Source organism: Rhinatrema bivittatum, chromosome 2, assembly GCF_901001135.1.
Source record: "Rhinatrema bivittatum chromosome 2, aRhiBiv1.1, whole genome shotgun sequence".
NCBI classification, from domain to species: Eukaryota; Metazoa; Chordata; class Amphibia; order Gymnophiona; family Rhinatrematidae; genus Rhinatrema; species Rhinatrema bivittatum.
This window is the reverse complement of record NC_042616.1, coordinates 264,968,267-264,991,099: the sequence shown is the minus strand read 5'-3', so window position 1 is coordinate 264,991,099 and position 22,833 is coordinate 264,968,267. Positions and strand designations below refer to the sequence as shown.

At 42.4% G+C, this 22,833-nt stretch overlaps 1 protein-coding gene across 2 annotated transcripts in view; it reads right to left on the bottom strand.

Annotated features, from left to right (window-relative positions):
* RAMP3 (receptor activity modifying protein 3) overlaps window positions 1-22,833 on the bottom strand; it is a 349,358-nt gene that overhangs the window by 209,155 nt on the left and 117,370 nt on the right. For both annotated transcript variants that reach the window (XM_029589477.1, XM_029589476.1), the window contains one exon: window positions 16,008-16,143. In XM_029589477.1, the coding sequence (XP_029445337.1) occupies window positions 16,008-16,143 (136 nt within the window). The remainder of the gene's footprint in view (window positions 1-16,007; window positions 16,144-22,833) is intronic.

The window sequence follows — 22,833 nt, the reverse complement described above, 5'->3', positions numbered from 1 at the left end:
TCCTCCTGCCAGTCTCCCTAGTCTGGACTGGGGAGCAATGCATCAGGGATCCTTCTGGAACTCTGCCATTACGGACCCTGAATCCGCCCACAAGGGGTCAATGACTTAAACAGTGACCACCATTCCCTTCCCCCAAGGGCTGTGAACATGGCCTCCCCTGCATCCCAGGAAGCAGAAGACCCAACTGCACACACAGCAGTGTGCAGCACTTGCCAGCTGAGCCACCAGTAGGCTGCTAACTTAAAGGTGAATTTTAAAACAGGTGCACACGTGTGCGGCTGTTTTATAACATACGCACATATATGCACGCATGCAATAGCCTGGCCACGAGTACAAATGCACCCAATTTTAAGTGGTTACGTGCCTGTGCATGCAAAAGCCGCTTCTACCACGTAAGTGGGGAAATTTTAAAATGGACACACGCCGACGCCATTGCCAGTTTTGCCGGTTTTTCCCCAGTTACCAGCTAGGTCCTCCAACCCCCCCCCCGATTTGATACCCTTTACACCCCTCCGAAATGGCTTGGGTTTTATTTTTTACTTACATGCCATCCATAGCAGAGGTGAAGCTATGCAGCAGGGGCCTTGGCGCACACCTGATTGCGTAAGTATTTACGTACAAATTTCTGGTTTAAGTCGCGAAAGGCCCATGGAAAACCCGGACCACGCCCATGATCCGCCCCTTTTTGAGAAGTTCCCATATGTGCGCGCAGTGGCATCTACAAGCATTTCTGGACAGTTTTTAACATCTACTTGGTGGGCATCAGCCCAACATATTTGCACATCCCCAAATTATTGCCGGTGTCAGGCTTTTAAAATTCACCATTTAATGTTGGCCAGTGAGAAGATATCTTAAGTACTTAAGTCTTTTCCACCAATTTCCTTAACAGATCTTTTTTTTTTTTTTTTTTAAACTTTCTCTGCCTCCTTGCTCTTTTTCTTTATGTTTTTTTTTCCTACTTTCATTTCCTTTTCTATAAAGTGATAATATGACAAGAACATAAGAACATGCCATACTGGGTCAGACCAAGGATACACCAAGTCCAGCATCCTGTTTCCAACAGTGGCCAATCCAGGCTACAAGTACTTGGCAAGCACCCAAACATTAATAGATCCCAAACTATTATTGCTTATTAATTAATAGCAGTTTATGGACTTCTCCTCTAGGAATGTATCCAAACCTTTTTTAAACCCAGTTACACCAACTGCTGTAATCACAACCTCTGGCAATGAATTCCAGAAATTAATCATGCATTGAGTGAAAAAGAATTTTCTCTGATTTATTTTAAATGTGCTACTTGCTAACTTCATGGAGTGCCCCCTAGTCCTTTTATTGTCTGAGAGAGTAAATAACCGATTTACATTTACCTGTTCAAGTCTTTTCATGATTTTGTAGATCTCTATCATATCCCCCCTCAGCCTTCTCTTCTCCAAGTTGAACAGCCCTAACCTCTTCAGCCTTTCCTCATAGGGGAGCTGTTCCATGCGCCTTATCATTTTGGTTACCCTTCTCTGTACCTTCTCCATCGCAACTATATCTTTTCTGAAATGTGGTGACCAGAATTGTACACAGTATTCAAGGTGCTGTCTCACCATGGAGCGATACAGAGGCATTATGACATTTTCCCTTTTATTAACCATTCCCTTCTCAATAATTCCTAACATTCTGTTTCCTTGTTTGACTGCCACAGCACACTGAGCCGACAATGATCTCTTTCCTGGGTGGTAATTCCTAATATGGGACCTAACTTCGTGTAACTATAGCAAGGGTTATTTTTCTCTGTATGCATCATCTTGCACTTGTCCACATTAAATTTCATCTGCCATTTGAATGCCCAATCTTTCAGTCTCACAAGGTCTTCCTGCAGTTTATCACAATCCATTTGAGATTTAACTACTCTGCATAATTTTGTGTCATCTACAGATCTGATTACCTCACTTGTCATATCTCATTCCAGATCATCTATATAAATAAAAATGTAAATGTTCGTTTGTTCAAAATCTTAAATCTCTGAAAGTTCTTCACCGATTGCTTTGAAATTTTGACACAACGTTGCATTCCAATACGCGCGTGTTTTTATATACCTATATTATATAGATGTCACACCTGTGACAGGTAAAAACATGCTTTTTTTGAAAAACAGCAACATCTGTTGGACGTAAAAGCAACACACGCTATCTACAATATAAATGGGCTCTGACTGACGGACCGCAAATGCGCAGTAGAGAGCAGCTCTACCGCGCATGTGCAGACCATAGAGCTCTGCGCTACATGATGGGTGTCACAGAGGGGAGGAGGAAAGGGCAGACGAGTCACCAGTCCCAGAAACGGCTCAGCCCGTTCGTCCGCTGCTGGGGAAGGGGGGAGGGAGTAGGGACTGCCGGACAGTTACACACAGGAGGAGGAAAGGGTAGAAGAGTCGCCGAGCCAGTCCGTCCACCGCCGGGGAAGGGGGGGAGGGAATTGGGATGGCCAGAGCAGAGCAAATGCAGTAGAAAGCGGCTGTGAAGAGATCACAAGCAGCTGCAGCCTGCAGCAGCCAAAGCGCAAAGAGCTGAACAGAGAACAGCTCGCCCTCCTCCCCCGCCCCCTGAGTCCCGCAGATAAGGAGAAGCCAAGTAAATATCCCGCAACTGTGTGGGGGGGAGGGGGAAGGCAGTGCTGTCAAGCCGCCTGTGGGTCTCAGCCACCACGGGAAGAGTTTACATGGGCATCGCTCTACCCCCACTCCCAGCAAAGCACCGTCACGAAAGTGAAAGCATCTAGACATGAATTGCTTCTCACATGGACAATTAAATGTTGCGTGTTCTAGAGTCAGCAAACCAGACAATCTCTATATCTGCACAAACAATGGAATAACAAAAAATATTGTATACCCACAAGCATTGTGAAATTAAACATATTAAAAACATGCGCTTTCTCTTTTCTTCCTTTTCCATTTAACCAGACTGAGCCACAGCAACACGTGGCCGGGTACAGCTAGTTTATAAATATATTGAAAAGCACTAGTCCAAGTACAGATCCCTGAGGAACTCCACTGTTTACCTTTTTCCACTGAGAAAATTGACCATTTAATCCTACCTCTCTGTTTCCTGTCTTTTAACCAGTTTGTAATCCATAAATGGATTACATGATTGTTGAGCTGTTTGTTTATTTTGGAAACATATTACTCACCTTCTCTCTCTAATCTCAAAGTAAGATACAAAATCTTAGGGGAAATGGGGGGAAAAGTACTCCAGATCTTTTAAGTACCTAGCAATGCCTCTGCTTTCATGTGTCAGTTATCTGCTGCCGGATATCTATAATATTTGTATACCATGTGACAAATGGAAGGTACTTTATCTAAGTGGCAAAAAACTAGGCTATAAAGAGCAGCAGCAGAGCTGTCTGGAGTCTGCACCCTGTTGCCAACTGGTTCCAGATTTTCAGAACAGGGACTTATAGTTCTGATATCCCTATTGCGTTCCCTATGAAAAAAGCAAGACTACAAGTCCCTGCATGCAGTAGGGTAAAACCAGTATTGGACAGCTTATCCTGAAAATCTGGAATCAAATGGCAACCCTAGTTGCAGGGCCATCAGATATGACACATACTATTCCAGTCCAGGACTAGGCATCTCCAGTCCTCAAGTGCCACAACCAGGTCAGGTTTTCAGGATATCCACAATGAATATGCATGAGATAGATTTACATGCATTGCCTCCACTGCCTGCAAATATACTTCCTGCTTATTCATTGTGAATATCCTGAAAACCTGACCAGTTTGTGGCACTTGAGGAATGGCGTTGCCTAGCCTACCCTGATCCTAGTTGGAGCCTCAGGCTTAGCTCCAGAGTGCAAGATTTCATAAAGGCATCTTGCACCAACTAAGTGGGGTCAAAAGAAAAACGAAATATCGCCAAACTGATTAGACAAGGAACTCGCCACAGCTGAAATAAGGTTAAAAAACAAAATGCAGTCACAGCAGCATGCTTGCTAGCTCATGGATCTGCTGGCAACTCCTACCCATCACATTACTGCCAGGTACCAGCCCCCTGTGAGCTCGCTGTGACTGCAGAAGCTGGCGCTGCCAACATGTCTGAAGTGCCGTGTGGTCTGACAGCCCTACAGCGCAGGAAGCAGAACTCAGAGGGATACTGCCAGGCTCTGCAGCATGGGAATTTAAAAACTGAAAACTCACTCAAATGAAGATTAGATTATTCCCAGAATTATTTATTGACAACTAATTTTTGTGCCTCCGGGGAGGGGGGGTGGGGGACAACTTTTTTTTCAACCTGTTGCAGTTTTTTAACCTTTTTTTTTAATAAAAACTTACATTTTATGGCTGCACTGGCAGTTGCTGACCTTATTTTTACAACTCCAGGGCAGCAGCATCACAGATAGGAAAACTGAGGCCACAGTGACTGGCAATGGCCGCTTCGCTTAATATAATCTTTCCTGCTCACTGTATGGTTTAGCTTGATTTGGTTTAATTTAGTTAACTATTGATTAACCCCAATAATCACTGAAAACATCAATGCGGTTTACATGCAATAAAAAATAAACAAATGCCAGCAAGTTTCCAATTACAATTTTACCATCCATGTCAATTTCCTTTTAAATTCAGCAGGGGTGGGGGATGAGAAACTTCCCCTCAGGCTAAACAGCACCATATTTAAGGAGTGAGTGATTGGGGGTGGCGGAGGAATGTGTATAAAAAGCCCATCAGGCAGCTTACTGGATCCATTTTGAAATAACTCGTCTTTCTGCCCAGAATGTCAGTTTCTCAGAGTATTAAAAAAATTCCACTATACAATTATAATTGACCAGATACAAACTTGTGCAAGGGACGTTATAGAGAAACTTGGCAATTCTATACTATCTCAACTAACTCCCGTGGCAGAAAAGAATTTTAATTTTGAAGAACGTATTCAGGCTCTGGAAAACCCCCAGTCTGAACACTGAACGTCAGATTCTGGAGTTCTGGACCAAGCTGGACCAAGTCAACGTGTTGCCAGAATATGTGGTTAAATGGAATACGTCTACGTCAGTAAAGATGGAAAACCTTGAAAATATGATTAAGAGTAGGAACTTAAAGTTTCTTAATTTTCCTAACCTGCCTTTAGTGTCCCCTGGGGAAAGGTACTTAGTTGAGGTTTTGGGAGTACCTGAACCTCCAGTGTCCAAGATTTGCTAGCTTTCTCCTTTTAAAAGAAAAGAAGTGTTAATGGGAGGGTAGCATTTCTACAACTGGAGATAATCTTGATTTAACTACTATTCCTGAGACTTCTGATAGGGGCACTAGCAAAACCCTCTCTTGCTCTCAAACCAGACAGAGGTTGGTTATTTTAGGCACCCAACGAATACCTTTTTGCAGTTCGAGGTTAAGGTGTTTCCAGATGTCGCAAAACAGACTCAAAAGACGCCCAGGACATTTCTTTTTATGAGCTGTAGGGTGTTGCAGATAGGAGGGATTTTCTTCATCAGATATAACGAGGATTCATATATGTTTTCTGAACCCAGCAGCCAGCTGTCTTGCTTCTTAAGTGATAAGGTAGTGCAGCCAGAGTCTTCAACATCGCCTCTGTCCACTGTATCTTAAATAATGGGCCATGTTAGCTATTAGCGTTCTCATTTTTTGTGAAAGGCCACAGTGCCTTATGCAGTTTCTTTACTGAATTTCTTTGGGTTGTTGTAATTGAACCCTTCCCATTTTTTGAGGACTGTAAGTCTTGGATATGTTTATTTATTTATTTATTTAAAATTTTTATATACCGACGTTCATCAGGGATATCACATCGGTTTACAGTGTAACTGAAATTGGCGCCTGGGAAGGCGTTTTACATCGAACCGATAAAACGAAGTAACATATAAACAAATGAGGATGCGATTTACATCAAACAGATATAACGAATTAACATATGAACAAATGAGGGGGGGAGAAAAGGGCGGGAGATAATCAAACAAAACGTTATGAGCAAAATTTACAAAAATTTACAAATATATATATAGTATCAATATATACAAAGTATTCATAAAATAGCAATGTCCTAGAAGGACAATTGTGTAGAGTTGGAAGAGAGAGGAGAGGGGATTGCTTATTCATTTTGAATTGTGTGTATTATCTCTTATTCAATGTCTTGATTGCATTTGAAAAGCATAAATAAAAGTTTAAAAAAAAAAAAAAAGAAAACTTGTGCAAAAAAATGTCTGTGATGTTTTTTGCAGGAACATGCTAAATTTAAGGATGGGGAAAAATCCCAGCGTGCTCAAGCACTAAAATACTGCACTGAGAAAATAGCTGTAACACAATGTAATATTTTCATACTTCAGGGTCACCCTCCAGCTGCAGTGCAATCTTTGCAGAGCCTGTCGGAGAGCTGCATCCGGTGCCGCCCAACTGTCCGCTAGAGGGGCGCTGGAGAATGGCAAGAGTGAGAACAAGAGTCCCCTTGAGGCAGGCCAAAACCCGAGAAGAGCTATATTTTAGCACTAGTTACCCTCAATAGGGGTGTGCAGACCAAAAAATGTCATGTTGTGTCATCTGAGGGCAAACTGCCATGTGGTTTAGGTTTTTTCCCAGTATTTTGTTTTTCATTTTTTTGTAGGTTTCAGAAATATTCAGAAATTTTGAATAGTGCGCACTAAAAATGACAGAAGGAAAGCCACGACATTTTGTGTGGGTGAGGGGGTTTCCTATCATTTTGTTTTGAAAACGAATGCATAGCCCTAACCCACAAGAATGGCAGGGAGAGATGTTTTTCAATGTTGCCAACTTTCAAGTCAACTAAGTTGAAGTTTTTCTTTGAGAGACCTGGGTACAACTTAACCTTTGCTCGGTTCTGATAGTGGGGATACTAAGGATGAGAACTTGTAGGAGTGGTGGGAGCCTATACTGGGCTTTCCCAAACCTGTCGTGGTGACCCCACAGCCAGTCGGGTTTTCGGGACCTCCACAATTAATATGCATGAGACACATCAGCATACACAGGAGACCCAGTATATGCAAATTTATAACATCATCATTAGCATCATCGTTTATTGATTACACACATCTCTGGAAAAAGAGTTATAATTGGTTAAGCAGAAATCAGACACGGAGTATCATTAGGGCAAATAAATATTCACTTAAGGTACATATTTGTTGTGGAGTAATCTAGTGGTTAGAGCAGCAGGCTAAGAAGCAGGAAAGCCAGGATTTCCCCACTGATGTGCCTTGTGACCTTGGGCAAGTCACTTCACTCCCCCCTCCACTTTGTCTTAGATACAAACTTAGGACCTCATTTATTAAGGATTTTTTTCCTCATTTTCAGGCCAATACAGTACAGTGCGCTCCGATGGAGCGCACTGTACTGTCCAAATGCCGGCTAACAGTGCGCTCCGATGGAGCGCACTGTTAGCCGGCATTTGGACGCGCGTTTTGGACGCATTAGCTTTACCTTATTCAGTAAGCGGTAATAGCGCGTCCAAAACGCGCGTCTAACACCCCCCCCCCCCGAACCTAATAGCGCCCGCAACATGCAAATACATGTTGATGGCCCTATTAGGTATTCCCGCGCGATTCAGAAAGCAAAATGTGCAGCCAAGCCACACATCTTGCTTTCAGAAATTAGTGCCTACCCAAAGGTAGGTGCTAATTTCTCCGGGCACCGGGAAAGTGCTCAGAAAAGTGCACAAAAAAATTTAAAAAAGGAAAAAATTTAAATAAAAAAATTTAAAATGGGCCCGCGGCTGGCGGGTCGAAAACCGGATGCTCAATTTTGCCAGCGTCCGGTTTCCGAACCCGTGGCTGTCAGCAGGCTCGAGAACCGATGCCGGCAAAATTGAGCGTCGGCTGCCAAACCCGCTGACAGTCACCGCTTCCGTCAAAAAAGAGACGCTAGGGACGCGGTAGCGTCCCTAGCGTCTCTTTTTACTGCCGGGCCTAATTTTAATAAATTAAAATACTGAATCGCGTGCACAGGAGAGTGGCCTATGCGTGCGCCGGGAGAGCAGGCGCTCGCCCGCTCTCCTGCGTTTTTACTGTATCGGCCCGTTTGTGTCTATGAGAAAAATGCTTAGTAAATCAGGCCCTTCGATTGTAAAGCTTCCGGGAACAATGAAGATATCTACTCTACCTGAATGTAACTTGCCTTGAGCTACCACGAGAAGCCATGAGCTAAGTGAAAAAGAAAACTGTGGATATCCTGAAAACCCGGCTGGTTGTGGGGTCACCAGTACAGTTCTGGGAAGGCCTGGTGTAGGGTCCCACCCACTCCTACAAAGTTTCAACGTAACTCTTCCACGAATCGTGGAAGGTTTTAGGCCCATCAGGTTCCACAAACTGTAGAGTTATTCTCTGATTACATATCCTCTTAAGGATAGCCTCATAACAATACGATAGCCTTTTACTGTGTGTTAAATCACATAGAAAGTGGATCTGTGTTTGCCTCATCCAGCTCCTCTCAATTAATTTCCTTGGCAAACCAATATTATTTTCGTATTACTTGATGAGGGGGACTCCTCTAAACTTTGTCTATTATTTGTTGCACTGCCCCGATAGTTGTATTAAGTCTCCCTGCACAAGCATCAATGGATAGAATTTGATTGAAGGGCCGTGCCACTCAGCAACCAATTAGCTTTCACAGCACAGAGCACAGGCACCAACCAAACCCTGCAGGAATTACAGGAAAAAATGTTTAAAAAAGAAAACTGCGTAAAATATTGCAATATTATGTGCTGGTTTTGCACCAGAAAGTGGAAGAAAAATAGTATTTTCCTCTGCGTCTTACATATGATCCCTGCAATGGCCCTAAGATCAGTAAGAATGCAGGCGAGCGCACTCAGTGCTGAGAACATATAATGTCATTACACTTAATTGAGAGCTGTACCCGCGGTCTGCTCCAGCCTTTAGCATTTCAGAAGTACACATGATGAGTAGCATCAATTAAAACCCAGACTCATGACATCTGAAATTCTTTAAGCAGCTACTCTGCAATTGCCCTCAGTAAGGAGCAATAGTGTTTGGCAGGGTCACAAATCACCTCCCAGGTACTGACTCTGATTGCTCCACACTTGCTAGCGCTGCCAGATTACAAATTACATCACATGCACCTTGCGAACGAACAAATATCTCTGTAGCAATGAAGGGGGGGATGTGGGGTGGGAGACAGAAACTGGAGAGACAGGAGGGGGAAGGAACTGGAAAGCAGGAGGGTGGGTTGAGCTAGTAAGGCAGGAGGGGAGAGAAGCTGGGAATGGAGAGAGGAGAGAAACAGAATCTGAGGAAGCTAAATACAATAGGCTGGCAATGAAGGAAGAAAGATAAGGAGGGTTACGTCAGCATCGCAGAGTTTAGACTTCGATTTTAAGAATTGCCAATCAACTGTAAGTTAAAAGAGTCCCATTGTGCCAGTCCTGGGATTTTGTAGATAAGCATATTGGAATTTCAACTGTTTTTTTTTCCCACTGTAAAACCTCAGGGAAAGGAAGTTTAAACAATACACTACTCTGTTCGTTTTTACATTTTCGGCAAATGAGGCATCGCAGATTTATTAAGATAGTTGTAAAAGCTAAGGTGGAGGATAAAAATGTTTAACTTTATGCTGTGAAACTTCCACCTTAACATCCTTGTTTTTCTGTTAATGATCTCTTACTCATTTTATCACCCAAGAATACAAAAATGAAATTGTTAAAAGTCCTTTTCTCCTTTTGCCTTCACCAGTTCCTGAGAGCAGGAAACCACGGACCCTGATGTGAAAATTGAGAAAGATCCCCTCTTCCCTACAAGCTAGTCAAATCCATGTTTAGTCCCCACCCCTTTCCCCAGATTACGCATTTCTGTTTCTGATTAGGCTGGACCAGTCACATCCTGGTGGCTGAAAGATTTTTGAAAGCATCAGTCCATTTTCCTTCTGAGAATTGCTGTTATACTTATAGTACACTGATGATCTTTTCCTAAATTAGCAGGAATACTTGCTAACTTTTCTCCAGTGCACTGACTGCAATGCATGCCATACCTAGGAGAACTGAATATGGCCATTTAAGTGTTTGGCACAATGTAGAGTGATTCAAATCACATTTCTGCTGGATCGCTGGCTGGGCAGCGGGCTGGTCCTTGTTTTCAGCCTGTCCCAAGGTTTGTCAGTACTTCAACTTCACACACTGCGCAAAGTGGATTGTTCTCATCAGCTCAATGGCACCCAACAACACATGTTGTCATTCCTTAAGTGGAAAATGCTAATACTGTCTGACTGTCTGCGGCGGGGATGGCAGGAGGAAATCGGAATGTCACCCCCAACATCTCCATGAAATGGGTGAGGAAATTAACAAAAGTCAGCTGAATGGGGCAGAAAAGATGTCCAAGAAGAGCAGCAACCTGAGGGATAGAAGCTGGAAAGCTATGAGCACAAATGCTTAGACCTGCAGGCTCTAATGATGGAAATGGACTTGGACATCGATGCGGTTACAGAGACCTGGTTCATGGAGTCTCATGATTGGGATACGGCCATCCTGGGCTATAACTTATTAAGGAAGGATAGAGAGGACAGGAAAGGGGGAGGAGTAGCACTTTGTGTCAAAAACAATATCCAAGCAACTGAAATGCAAGGGACGTGGGGTAGGGAAGAAGCATTATGGGCTGTCCTGAAATACATCAGTGTGGTCTACAGGCCTCCAATTCAGACAGAAGAGCTGGACAGAGATCTGGTCAAAGACATCCAAAAGATGTGAAAGAAGGGATAAGTGTTGCTCACTGGAGAATTTAATCTGCCAGATATAGTCTGAAGTATTCCTTCTGTGGAATCTACAAGAAGGAGAGAGATAGTGGACGCCCTTCAAGGGGCTCTGCTCAAACGAATGGTAATGAACCCATGAGGGAGGGTGCTCCCAAATAGGGATAATGTCTCTAATGTCTGAGCACCAGTGATCATCAGATGGTACGGTTTTTGATATTGCAAATAAGATACAGAGAAGTTGCATGATTGAAGACCCAAGTTTTGAATTTCAGAAATATGGACTTTGTCAAAATGGGAATGTGCCTGGAGGAAGAACTAGAAGACTGGGAGAAAATGGGTGAGGTGGAACAACAGTGGGCCAAATTAGAGGGAGCTATTACAAAGGCAACAACTCTATATGTTAGAAAAGTAAACAAAAGTAAGAGGAAAAAGAAACCAATTTGGTTCTCATAGGAGGTGGATGAAAAAATAAAGGTAAAAAGAACAGTGTTCAAGAAACATAAAGGATCCTAAAAAGAGAAACACAGGGAACAATATCTGGTGAAACTGAGGGAGACGAAGAAAGAAACAGGAAAGCAAAATGTTAGGCGGAAGAAAGGATTGCCAAAGAGGTAAAGCGAGGTGACAAAACATTTTTCAGATATATCAGAGAAAGAAGGGAGGCCCAAAGTGGTTTAGTGAAATTGAAAGGTGACAAGGAACAATGTGTGGAGAGAGACGAAGAAATGGCAGAAATATTACAAATACTTCAGTTCAGTGTTGTATAATTCTGCCTACTGGATTGCTGTACTAGGCCTTTCTAAGCCTGTGCCAGCACTTGTGAAATATGTGCTGTGCTGTTTGCTTTAAGGAAAGCAGCTAATTACAACTACAGGATGAGGGCCTAAATCAGCGAGAAGCAAAGGACATCTCACAGGGCATGTGTTTGTGGGCTTTATGAGAACTAAATGCAAAGGAGAATACAGAGACTGATAAGAGATGGTCTATGTCTTCCTATAAAGTATTGTGGGGAGATGAAAACCGAATGGACATTTGAACCCGAAAGAAAGGAAGAAGGAGAACAGATATTGTGGTACAGGTGGTCTAGGGAAAGGAAGCCAGGCCAGAGTGACGCATTTAGAAATGATCAATACTTGGCAAAGGTAACTAGGAAAAATGTATATAAGCCTTATAAGACTGTGACATAGGGAAAGAGGAATCACAATGTGTTCAGTGTTCCTTACTGACCCTGTATTCTCCTTCCCAGACACTTATATTGTGATTGGCCAGTCATTTATTTACTACAATAAACATTTTACTAAAGTTCTAAATTTCCTTTGAGTCTCGTGTCTGGTATATGGCGGACAAAACCATACAGTGTTCACTAAAGAAGATCTTGGAGAAAGACCGTTGCTGACTGACAAGACCACAGATGGGAGGGGTAGGTGCAACCCCATTTACAGAAGATAATGTATGACAAGAACTAGGAAACCTGAATATGGGCAAGGTGATGGGGCCGGATGAGGTACATCCCAGGATACTGACGGAACTCAAGGATATGCTGGCAGGTCCGCTGCAAGACCTGTTCAATAGATCTCTGTAAATGGGAGTGGTGCCACATGATAGGAGAAGAGCAGTAGCAGAGAGGAGGCTGGAAACTATACGTCAGTTAGCCTAACCTTGATGGTTGGAAAATTAATGGAGACTCTGCTGAAGAAAAGGACAGTGAACTATCTACAATCTACTAGGATGCGGGACCCGAGACAGCATAGATTCACCAGGGGAAGATCCTGCCAGAAAAATCTGATTGACTTTTTTGATTGGGTGACAAGAAAACTGGATTAAGGAAGAGAGCACTCATTATGATTTACTTGGGTTTCAGCAAAGCTTTTGATATGGTCCTGCATAGGAGGCTCGTGAATAAAATGAGAGGCCTGGGTGTGGACGCCAAGGTGGTGGAGTGGATTACTGGTAAATAGAACCCATTCTGATGAAAAAATGGTTTTAAGCAGAGTGTCTCAAGGATCAGTTTTGGGACTGGTTCTCTTCAATAGCTTTGTGAGCGACACTGCAGAGGGGTTAGAAGAAATCTTTGCCTTTTTGCAGATGATACTAAGATCTGCAACAGAGTGGACGTGCTTGAAGGAGTAGAGTGAATGAAAGGTGATTTTAGAAAACTTGAAGTGGTCCAAGATTCGGCAGCTGCGAATCAATCCCAACCCAATACTAGAACAGTATCAAAAACTCTACATTTAGTCAAAATATCCGTGAACAAAATGTATTGTCAATTTATATCTTAATAGTTAAAAAAAAATCCTTGCTTTTCAATGCCAAGAAGTGCAGAGTCATGCGTCTGAGGTGCAGAAATCCAAAGGAGCTGTATATGATGAGTGCGAAAGACTATTATGCACGACCAGAAGAGGAATCTTGGGGTGACTGTGTCTGGTGATCTGAAGGCGGTGAAGCAATGCCACAAGGTGTAGCTAAAGCCAGAAAGACTCTGGGCTGCATCAAGACTGGTATAACTAGCAGGAAAAGGGAAGAGATAATGCCCTTGTACAGATCCTTGGTTAAGCCTTGCCTGGAATACTGTATTCATTTCTGGAGACAGTATCTCAAAAAGGATAGAGACCGGATGAAAACTGCCCAAGGGAAGGCGACCAAAATGGTGTGGGGTCTGTTTCAGAAGACCTACCAAGAGGAGCTGAAGGATCTAAATATGTATACCCTGGAGGAGAGGAGGTGCAGGGCAGATATGATACCTGTCAGGTATCTGAAGGTTTGTATCAACGATGCACAAATTTCAAACCTTTTCCACTGGAAAGGAAACAGTAGAACTAGGGGTCATGATAAGAAACACCAGGGAGGATGACTCTGAACCAGTAACAGCAAATATTTCTTCATGGAGAGGGGCTGGATGCCTGGAATGCCCTCCCAGAACAGGTGGTGAAGTCAAGAACAGTTAATGAATTCAAAAGAGCATGAGACTAACACTGCGGAACCCTAAAGACTTAAAGAAAGGGATGGTATAACATTTCTGCATGGGGGTAACCTGCACAGAACAGCAGTTACTACCCTTAACAGAAAGCTTGGGGGTAACCTGCACAGAGCAGCAGTTACTACACTTAATAGAAAGCATGGGAGTAACCTGAACATAGAGGCAGTTACTACCCATAACAAAAAGCATGGGGGTAACCTGCACAAAGCGGCAGTTACTACCCTTAACAGAAAGTATGGGGGCAACCTGCACAGAGCAGGAATTACTCCCCTTATCAGAAAGCATGGGGGTAACCTGCACAGAGCAGGAATTACTCCCCTTATCAGAAAGCATGGGGGTAACCTGAACATAGAGGCAGTTACTACCCTTAAAAGAACGCATGGGGGTAACCTGCACAGAGAGGCAGTTACAAGCATAAGCAAATTGATGGGCAGACTATAAGGACCATTAAGTCTTTATCTGACAGTCATTACTATGTTACTATGACATGTAAGGATGATCAGAATTAGGGTTTCATTAAGTGCTTTTCCCACAGCAGTAGAACACATCTCAGTTTTATTTTCATGGAACGAGCTGTCATCAGTTCCCCTCCACTGATTTTCCCAGCATGAACTGGGCTCTGCAGGCAGCCAGCTGCTCTTAAAAGATGGCCCTTCCACACTTATGGCCTCATTTTCTGTGACTATGCTGCGTGCTGCAGTCAGCCTTGGAAAACTCATGCAGCAAGGTAAACTCTCCTTAGCTGTTCCTGCCGTTACTTACAAAAGGATCTTGCTCCCCTAGCTCAGTCTTAGCCATCTCTAATGTTGCTACTAAGCATAGTGCACTCACAGCAGCCTTCTCTCGCTGCTGTGTACTTTGCTAAGGGTCTGGTCCATCAAGATCTTTACCCACAGATGCAGAATGGAAGAAAAGCCTTCATGAATCAGGTCCTCAATTATTCTGAACCTAAGAAAGTCTGGTCTAGGACTGGTTCCTTCTTTTTGCTAAAGTCCCAGCTCCTCCTCCTCCTAGTAGTCACAATCTTTCTATTTTTCTGTTTCACTCCTTTTTTTTTAATGTTCTGAAATTTGTTTTTTTTTCCTCTAGTAAGAACATAAGACTTGCCATACTGGGTCAGACCAAAAGTCAATCAAGCCCAGTATCCTGTTTCCAACAGTGGCCAAGCCAGGTCACAAGTACTTGGCAGGATCCCAAGGGGTAGACAGACTCCAAGCTGCTCATCCCAAGAATAAGCAGTGGATTACTGTAACTCTACCTTAATATAATGGTCAATGGCCTTTTTCAAACTTTTTAAAAATGTAGCTACACTATTCACTTTCACCACATCCTCTGGCAATGAATTCCAGAGCTTACTATCTCTTATGATCTATTCTCAACTTTACTGAACTTGCTTTTCAGTTTTCTTTTTAAAGTATCTCCAGTCGTCTCAGTCCCTCTCAGTTCTTCCCTTTTCCCTCAGTCTACTGTACATGAAGCAGTGCAGCCCAGCCCTTCTTGTTATTTATTTATTTTTATATTCTGCTTTTTGCACTTTTTTTTCAGCACTTCAGAGTGGATTACATTCAGGTACTTTAGGTATGTCCCTATCCCCAGAGGGCTTACAATCTAAGGGGGTTATTTTCTGAAGCTTTATCGCGTGCATTAGGGCCCTAACGCACGCGATAAGGCCTTTTCGCATGCGATATAATGCAAATTAGGAGGAGGGGCCGGAGTCGGCGGTGGCTTCGCTGTCGGCGATAATGTTACTAACATTATCGTCGCCAGTAATGCGCCGAATAGCACTACCTTTCATGGTGGCGCTATTCGGTGCGAAAGTCGACAGCCGGCGCACCACCGTGGTGCGAAGGCTGCAGGCTTTCGCAGGTCCACACCCCCTGCCCCCGTTTTCGCAGGAATCATCATTCTGTGAAGAATGATGAATCCAGGCTTAAGTTTGTACCTGAGGCAACGGAGAGTAAAGTGACTTGCCCAAGGTCACAAGGAGCGACAGTGGGACTTGATAAGATCGAACCTGCAAGTGCCTTTGAAGATTAGGATGAGCATGTTTTCAAGATTGGCAGGCTCAGGTACAGACAGCAGGCATCATTTATGCATTTGTTTAACATTTATTGGGAGCTGCAAACAATCTAATCCACGCCTGCAATTTGCAGGTCAGAGTTCAAGCCATCCAACCCTTCTAAATAATTTCACTTCAATTAAATCTGTTCACTAGGGAACGATGGTGTTCTGGGTTTTATTTGTCAGCTTACTTTACTTACAGCTTTTGTCAGCAAGTAAATCCCACCAAGTCTGTCAATAAATAAGAAATAATGGAAAGAAAAGTTGGGAAGCTCACATGATAAACTCTGTTAGGTTGCACCACTTTTTAGTGTCCAGTCTCTTCATTAAGTCTTCAAATTCTTCTCCACATAACGGCAATCTTTGCAACATGAGAGTTTCATTGCAGACGAGTCTTACACTGTGCAATCCACCTAACAAAAATTAGATAGCCATTGTTATTTATATGTATATACACACACACACACAGAGCTTTTGTACTCTGGAGAGTATCTTGGGATTTTCAGGTCCTGTAACCAGTAACTGTCATAAGAGGGGAAATATTCAGGGTGTCAACAAAATATTTGGTACACCTGAAGAAAAAAATATTTAAAGCACTTAAGAAAGAAGCCACCAGAGATGCTCCTTTAAAGGGAGGGGATTTAGAGAAGTAGAAAGGAGAACGAGTGTTGGAGAGGAAATAGACTACAAGGTGGTACAGTCAGGTGACTTATTCCAAAAGTGATAATTAAACTTAACAGCAGAAGATGATGTTGTACATGAGCTTTAGAGATGACATAGATCCCTTCTTTACAGGTGACAACAAGGTTCAATAAAAAGTGTATATATATATATATATAGATATATATATATATCTTAGAGAACCTCCTTAATACACCTTGCTTCATAGACGCTCATGGCACTATTGTTCACCCCCAGACATGATTATACTGTGTTTTGAGCAGAATTAAAACTCTTGGTTGCTTTAAATACATTAGACTAAATTATCTAAAAGATACAATTAATCAATGTACTTTACAGTTATGCCCATCCCACTATTTTATTATGAACATTTTATTTCATTGATAATGAAGATCAGCTCCACACTTCTGAGCTTGAATTACTAAAGCTTTTTTCCATTCTATAGCGACAAAGGGAAAAAAAATTAGTAAATAAGGACCTAAAATAAAATGCTAGATTTAAATTCTGAGCATAGACAGAACAAAAAAGTGAGAAGGTTAATTTGCTTGTAGAGTTAATCATTTTTGTTACTCAAGAAGTTAATTTTCTGTAATTTTTAGAAAGGGAACTAAATAAACAGGAATAATTAAATCCCTGGTTCATGATGTACTGTTTCAAATTTGTGCTAGCAGCAGGTATGTGCATTCATTTAAAATAAATAAGGAGTCCAAACTGAATCAGATGAATTCGTTTTGGTTTGTGGAAAACAAATATGAATGTCAGTGCCCCCAAAAATCTACAAATATTTTTTGTATTCATTTTTGTTTACCCTTAAAACCTATGGAATAAGCAAAATTGCAGGATTTTTTTTTCTCCAGAAGACAGTTAGCAGCCAGTGATTTCACACTCGACCCTATCTGATCAGAGCTGAAGCAGAAATGTAACGTGAACATGCCAGGAAGCAGGCCAATCAAAGTCACACATTTTTTAACTAGCCTATCTTAGGTCCTGATTCGCTAAGATTTTTCTCCCATTCTATGTCTATGAGAAAAATGCTTAGTCAATGAGGCCCTTGTTAGCTGGCATCTGCATGGATTGACAGTGACTTTCTGTTTTGGGTTTTTTTCAAGTTGAAAGTGAAAGAAAATTTGAGCCAGGAACTATTTCAACTCATTTATTTCTGGACTGCAGAACAGGGTGGTTAAGGATTTCTAATTTTGAGAACTGAAAAAAAAATTGAAAAGAGAGACTGAGAAGAGGCTAGGAGAATTGTGAGTTCAGCTTTGTTTTGTTTGCTTTGTCTTTTTCTGACACCCTGTAACCGTTTGTCAGAAATATTTTTTTCAGTTTTTCAGTGAAACAGCAATGTAACTGTGTAATACTGAAAAAGCAGAAGGAAAATTCAGTCAGAGATCTGTGTACTGGGTGCAATAAAGGGTGCAGTAACAGTGAGGCAAAGAGATTTAAACTGTAGGAGTCCAGTGTCCCGAAGAAACACAGCTCTGAGTCTCATCTTAGAGTAGAAAAAGGATTCATATTGTAAATGCAGTGTGTTTATGTGGCATGCTGTTTTTCCATAAAATGTGTCATCACCTTTGGAAAAACAGTACAACTGCCAAGCATAAGCAGGGAATTTACTGGCAAGTACTGGTATTACAATAGAGGGACACACTTTTGAAGAAGAGAGTGTGTGCCTGTATGAACTGCAGTAGCCTCTGCCTCTGAGTATGTGTGTGTGTGAGAGAGAGAGAGAGAGAATAAAGAAGTACACACATTAACAGTATATGTAAGAAGACTAACACTTATCCATAGGCATTCCAATAACTTTATTGCATGTCTCCTAGTCTTTCTACTTTTTGAAACATTAAACAACCAATTTACATTTAGCCATTCCACTCTGCTCATTGTTTTGTAGACCTCTATCAAATCTCCCCTTGGCCATCTCTTCTCCAAGCTGAAGAGCCCTAACCTCTTTAGCCTTTCCTCAATAATTTTGTCATCTTCAAATTTGATCACCTCACTCATTGTTCATTTTCAGGGCATTTATAAATATGTTAAAAAGCAGTGATCCCAGAACAGATCCCTGAAGTAGTCTACTATTCACTAGAGATGTGAATCAGAACCAGAATTGGTTCCGGTATCGGATTCGGGACCATCGGGAAATTATTTTTCCCACGGTCCTATTGTTGTTTTGTTTTTTTTAATCGGCTGCTCTGAGCCGATAACCCAAAAATACAGCCGTCTCTTTAAAATTAGTTCGTTAGTATCCCCCACCCTCTGGACCCCCCCCCCCCCCAACCCCCCAAAAAAATGTAAGTGCCTGGTGGTCCAGTGGGGGTCCCGGGAGTGATCTCCCGCGCTCGGGCCGTCAGCTGCCAGTAAACAAAATGGCGCCGATGGCCCTTTGCCCTTAGCATGTGACAAGGTATCCGTGCCATTGGCCGGCCCCTGTCATAGGAGCCGACCAATGGCACCGATAGCCCCTGTCACATGCTTTCAATCGTCAGATAAACGATTCACATCCCTACTATTCACCTTTCTTGACCATTTGGCCCTACTGTTTTTTTCTTTTAACCAGGTCCCAATCCACAAAAGGATATCGCCTCCTATCCCATCATGTTTTAATATCCTCAGAAGTGTCTCATAAGGGACTTTGTCAAATGCTTTCTGGAAATCCAGATATACTATATCCATTGGCTCACCTTTATCCATAAGTTTATTTATACCTTCAAAAAAATGTAGAAGATTAGTGAGGCAAGGCTTCCTTTGGCTAAATCCATGTTAGCTTTGTCCCATTAAATTATGACTATCTAAATGTTCAGTAATTTTGTTCTTTATGATAGTTTCTACCATTTTGCCCAGCACTGATGTCAGGCTCACTGGTCTGAAGTTTCTTGGATCACCTTGGAACCCTTTTTAAAAATTGGCATTATGCCAGCAACCCTCCAATCATCAGGTACAGTAGATAATTCTAAAGATAGTTTACAAATTATTAATAGCAGCTCTGCAATTTCATTTTTCATTTCTTTCAGTTCATGGTCTAGATGATTTGCTACTCCTTAGTTTGCCAATGTGCCTTATTATTACATCTTCCAGGTTCACTGAGATTTGTTTCAGTTCCTCTGAATCATCACCTTTAAATATAATTTCTAGGGATGTGAATCGTTTTAGGACGATTAAAATTATCGTCCGATAATTTTAATATCGTCTTAAACCGTTATGGAACACAATACAATACAGATTCTAACGATTTATCGTTATAAATCGTTAGAATCGTGAGCCGGCACACTAAAACCCCCTAAAACCCACCCCCGACCCTTTAAATTAAATCCCCCACCCTCCCGAACCCCCCCCAAATAACTTAAATAACCTGCGGGTCCAGCGGCGGTCCGGAACGGCAGCGGTCCGGAACGGGCTCCTGCTCCTGCATCTTGTCGTCTTCGGCCGGCGCCATTTTCCAAAATGGCGCCGAAAAATGGCGGCGGCCATAGACGAAAAAGATTGGACGGCAGGAGGTCCTTCCGGACCCCCGCTGGACTTTTGGCAAGTCTCGTGGGGGTCAGGAGGCCCCCCACAAGCTGGCCAAAAGTTCCTGGAGGTCCAGCGGGGGTCAGGGAGCGATTTCCCGCCGCGAATCGTTTTCGTACGGAAAATGGCGCCGGCAGGAGATCGACTGCAGGAGGTCGTTCAGCGAGGGTTCTGGCGCCTCGCTGAACGACCTCCTGCAGTCGATCTCCTGCCGGCGCCATTTTCCGTACGAAAACGATTCGCGGCGGGAAATCGCTCCCTGACCCCCGCTGGACCTCCAGGAACTTTTGGCCAGCTTGTGGGGGGCCTCCTGACCCCCACGAGACTTGCCAAAAGTCCAGCGGGGGTCCGGAAGGACCTCCTGCCGTCCAATCTTTTTCGTCTATGGCCGCCGCCATTTTTCGGCGCCATTTTGGAAAATGGCGCCGGCCGAAGACGACAAGATGCAGGAGCAGGAGCCCGTTCCGGACCGCTGCCGTTCCGGACCGCCGCTGGACCCGCAGGTTATTTAAGTTATTTGGGGGTGGGGGATTTAATTTAAAGGGTCGGGGGTGGGTTTTAGGGGGTTTTAATGTGCCGGTTTTTCGATTTTTCGATTTTTCGATTTTTCGATTTTTTAACGATTTTCACGATTTTTCACGATATTTTACCCCCCCAAACGGCAACAATACGATTCCCTCCCCCTCCCAGCCGAAATCGATCGTTAAGACGATCGAGGACACGATTCACATCCCTAATAATTTCTGGCATTGGTATTTCCCTTTTATCTTCCTCAGTAGAGAATGAAGCAAAGAATTTAGTCTTTCTGCTATGGCCTTGTCTTCTGTAACTGCCCCTTTTACCCCTTGATTATCTAATGGTCCAACTGACTCCCCGAAAAAATTTTTATTATGAGTTTTTGCTTTCATGGCAAGCTTCTTTTCAAATTCTTTCTTTCCCTTTGCATCTAACTAGCCAGTGCTTATGCTGTTTCCTGTTTACTTCATTTGGATCCCTTTTCCATTTTTTGAAAGATGTTCTTATAAGTATATTAATAGACCCTCTCACCTTACCTTTAGCCTTTTTTTTCCTCCTTTTGGAATGCGAGGAATACATCTGATCTGGGTTTCCAAGGTGGTATTTTTAAACTATGTCCATACCTGCTGTAAACTCTTAATCTTGCTGCTTTCAGTTTTTTTCTAAACACATTCTTCATTTTATCAGTCTTCCTTTTGAAAGTTAAATGCTATCACAGTAGATTTCTTTAGTGTCCTCCCTCCAGCTATTAAGTCAAATTTTATCATGTTATGATCACTGTTGCCAAGTGGCCCCAAGACTGTTACCTCTTGCACCAAATCCTATGTTCCACTAATGACTAGGTCTAAAATAGCTCCCACTTTTGTTGGTTCTAATACTAGCTGCTTCATGAATCAGTCATTTATTTCATCTAGGAACTTCACCTCCTTAGTATGTTCTGATGTGATATTTATCAAGACAGTGCAAGGTTAATTGAAGTCACCCATTATCACTGTGCTGCTAATTTTGTTAGCTTCCCTGATTTCTGTTAACATTTCATTGTCTGTCTGTTCATTCTGGCCAGACGGATGATAAGGAATCAGAATAAATACAAGAGCTACTGTTCTTCCATCTAATGTAGTAAATCACCAAAAAAAGGAAAAACCAAAACAACTATTTTCTTTGTGCTCCACTACTCAACCCACAGGTTTTTTTTAGAGGGAGCCATCCGGACTTCTCATCATTTACGGTCCAGTTCAATTTAACCAGGTTCCTAAATAATGTTCAATTTTTGTAATTTTGCATTTTTTAAAGACTTTTTAAATTTTATAAATATCCCATGGACAGAAAAGAGTCAGCTCTTACAAAATTGAACCTCTCCCGCCAATTTTTTAAAGGGACTCTGCTTCTTCAGGAGCTTACAAAATTAATTCTTACCTGCCAATTTTTTAAGGTGACCTCTTCTCATAATCTTTACTGTCCAATATCCTTCATCCTGGACAGTCCTCGTCTCGACTCACTTCCAACCAGACGGATGATAATACACTCCTAATGCTGAAATTCCTTTCCACATGGATAATGATAATACACTCCTAATGCTGAAATTCCTTTTCACATGGAATTTCTATTCATAAGAATTTAATGGTACATTTTGTTTCCTGCTGAACTTTTCTCCTGTTTGACTCAATGCCCTCTTTCTTATATAGTGCCTATCCGTGCTTCACCCTGCCCTCACCCCTCCATCAATTTGATCCATCATATTATTGCAATATAATTTGTATCCTGGTGTCACAGTGTCCCATTAATTATCCTCCTTCTACCAGGTCTCTGAGATGCCAATTATATCTACCTCTTCATTCAGTGCTGTACATTCTAACTCTCCCATTTCATTTTTTAAACTTCTAGCATTTGTATACAGACATTTCAAAGTATGTTTTTTGTTTGAATTAACAATCTGTTATCAGTTGAGAGGGGTAATTTGGAATCTTTCACTCTGTCTGCTCATTACTTAACAGCACCTGGGCCGCTTTTGCATTTATTGCAACCTCTCTATCAGGAAGCCCTAACTTCCCTTTTGAGTTAGTATCCTTCAAAGATACATCATTCTAAACTATGCGCTCCTGAGCGACTGTCGGCTTTCCCCCATCATCTAGTTTAAAAGCTTCTCTATCTCCTTTATAAAGGTTAGTGCCAGCAGCCTTGTTCCACCCTGGTTAAGGGGGAGTCCATCTTTTTTGGAAAAAGTTCCCCCTACCCTAAAATGTTGCCCAGTTCCTAACAATCCTAAATCCCTCATCCCTGCAGCATCGTCTCATCCTCGCATTGTGACTCCAGAGCTCTGCCTGCCTCTGGGATCCTATGCATGGAATGGAGAACATTTCTGAGAATGCTACTGGGGAGATTCTAAATTTCAATTTTCT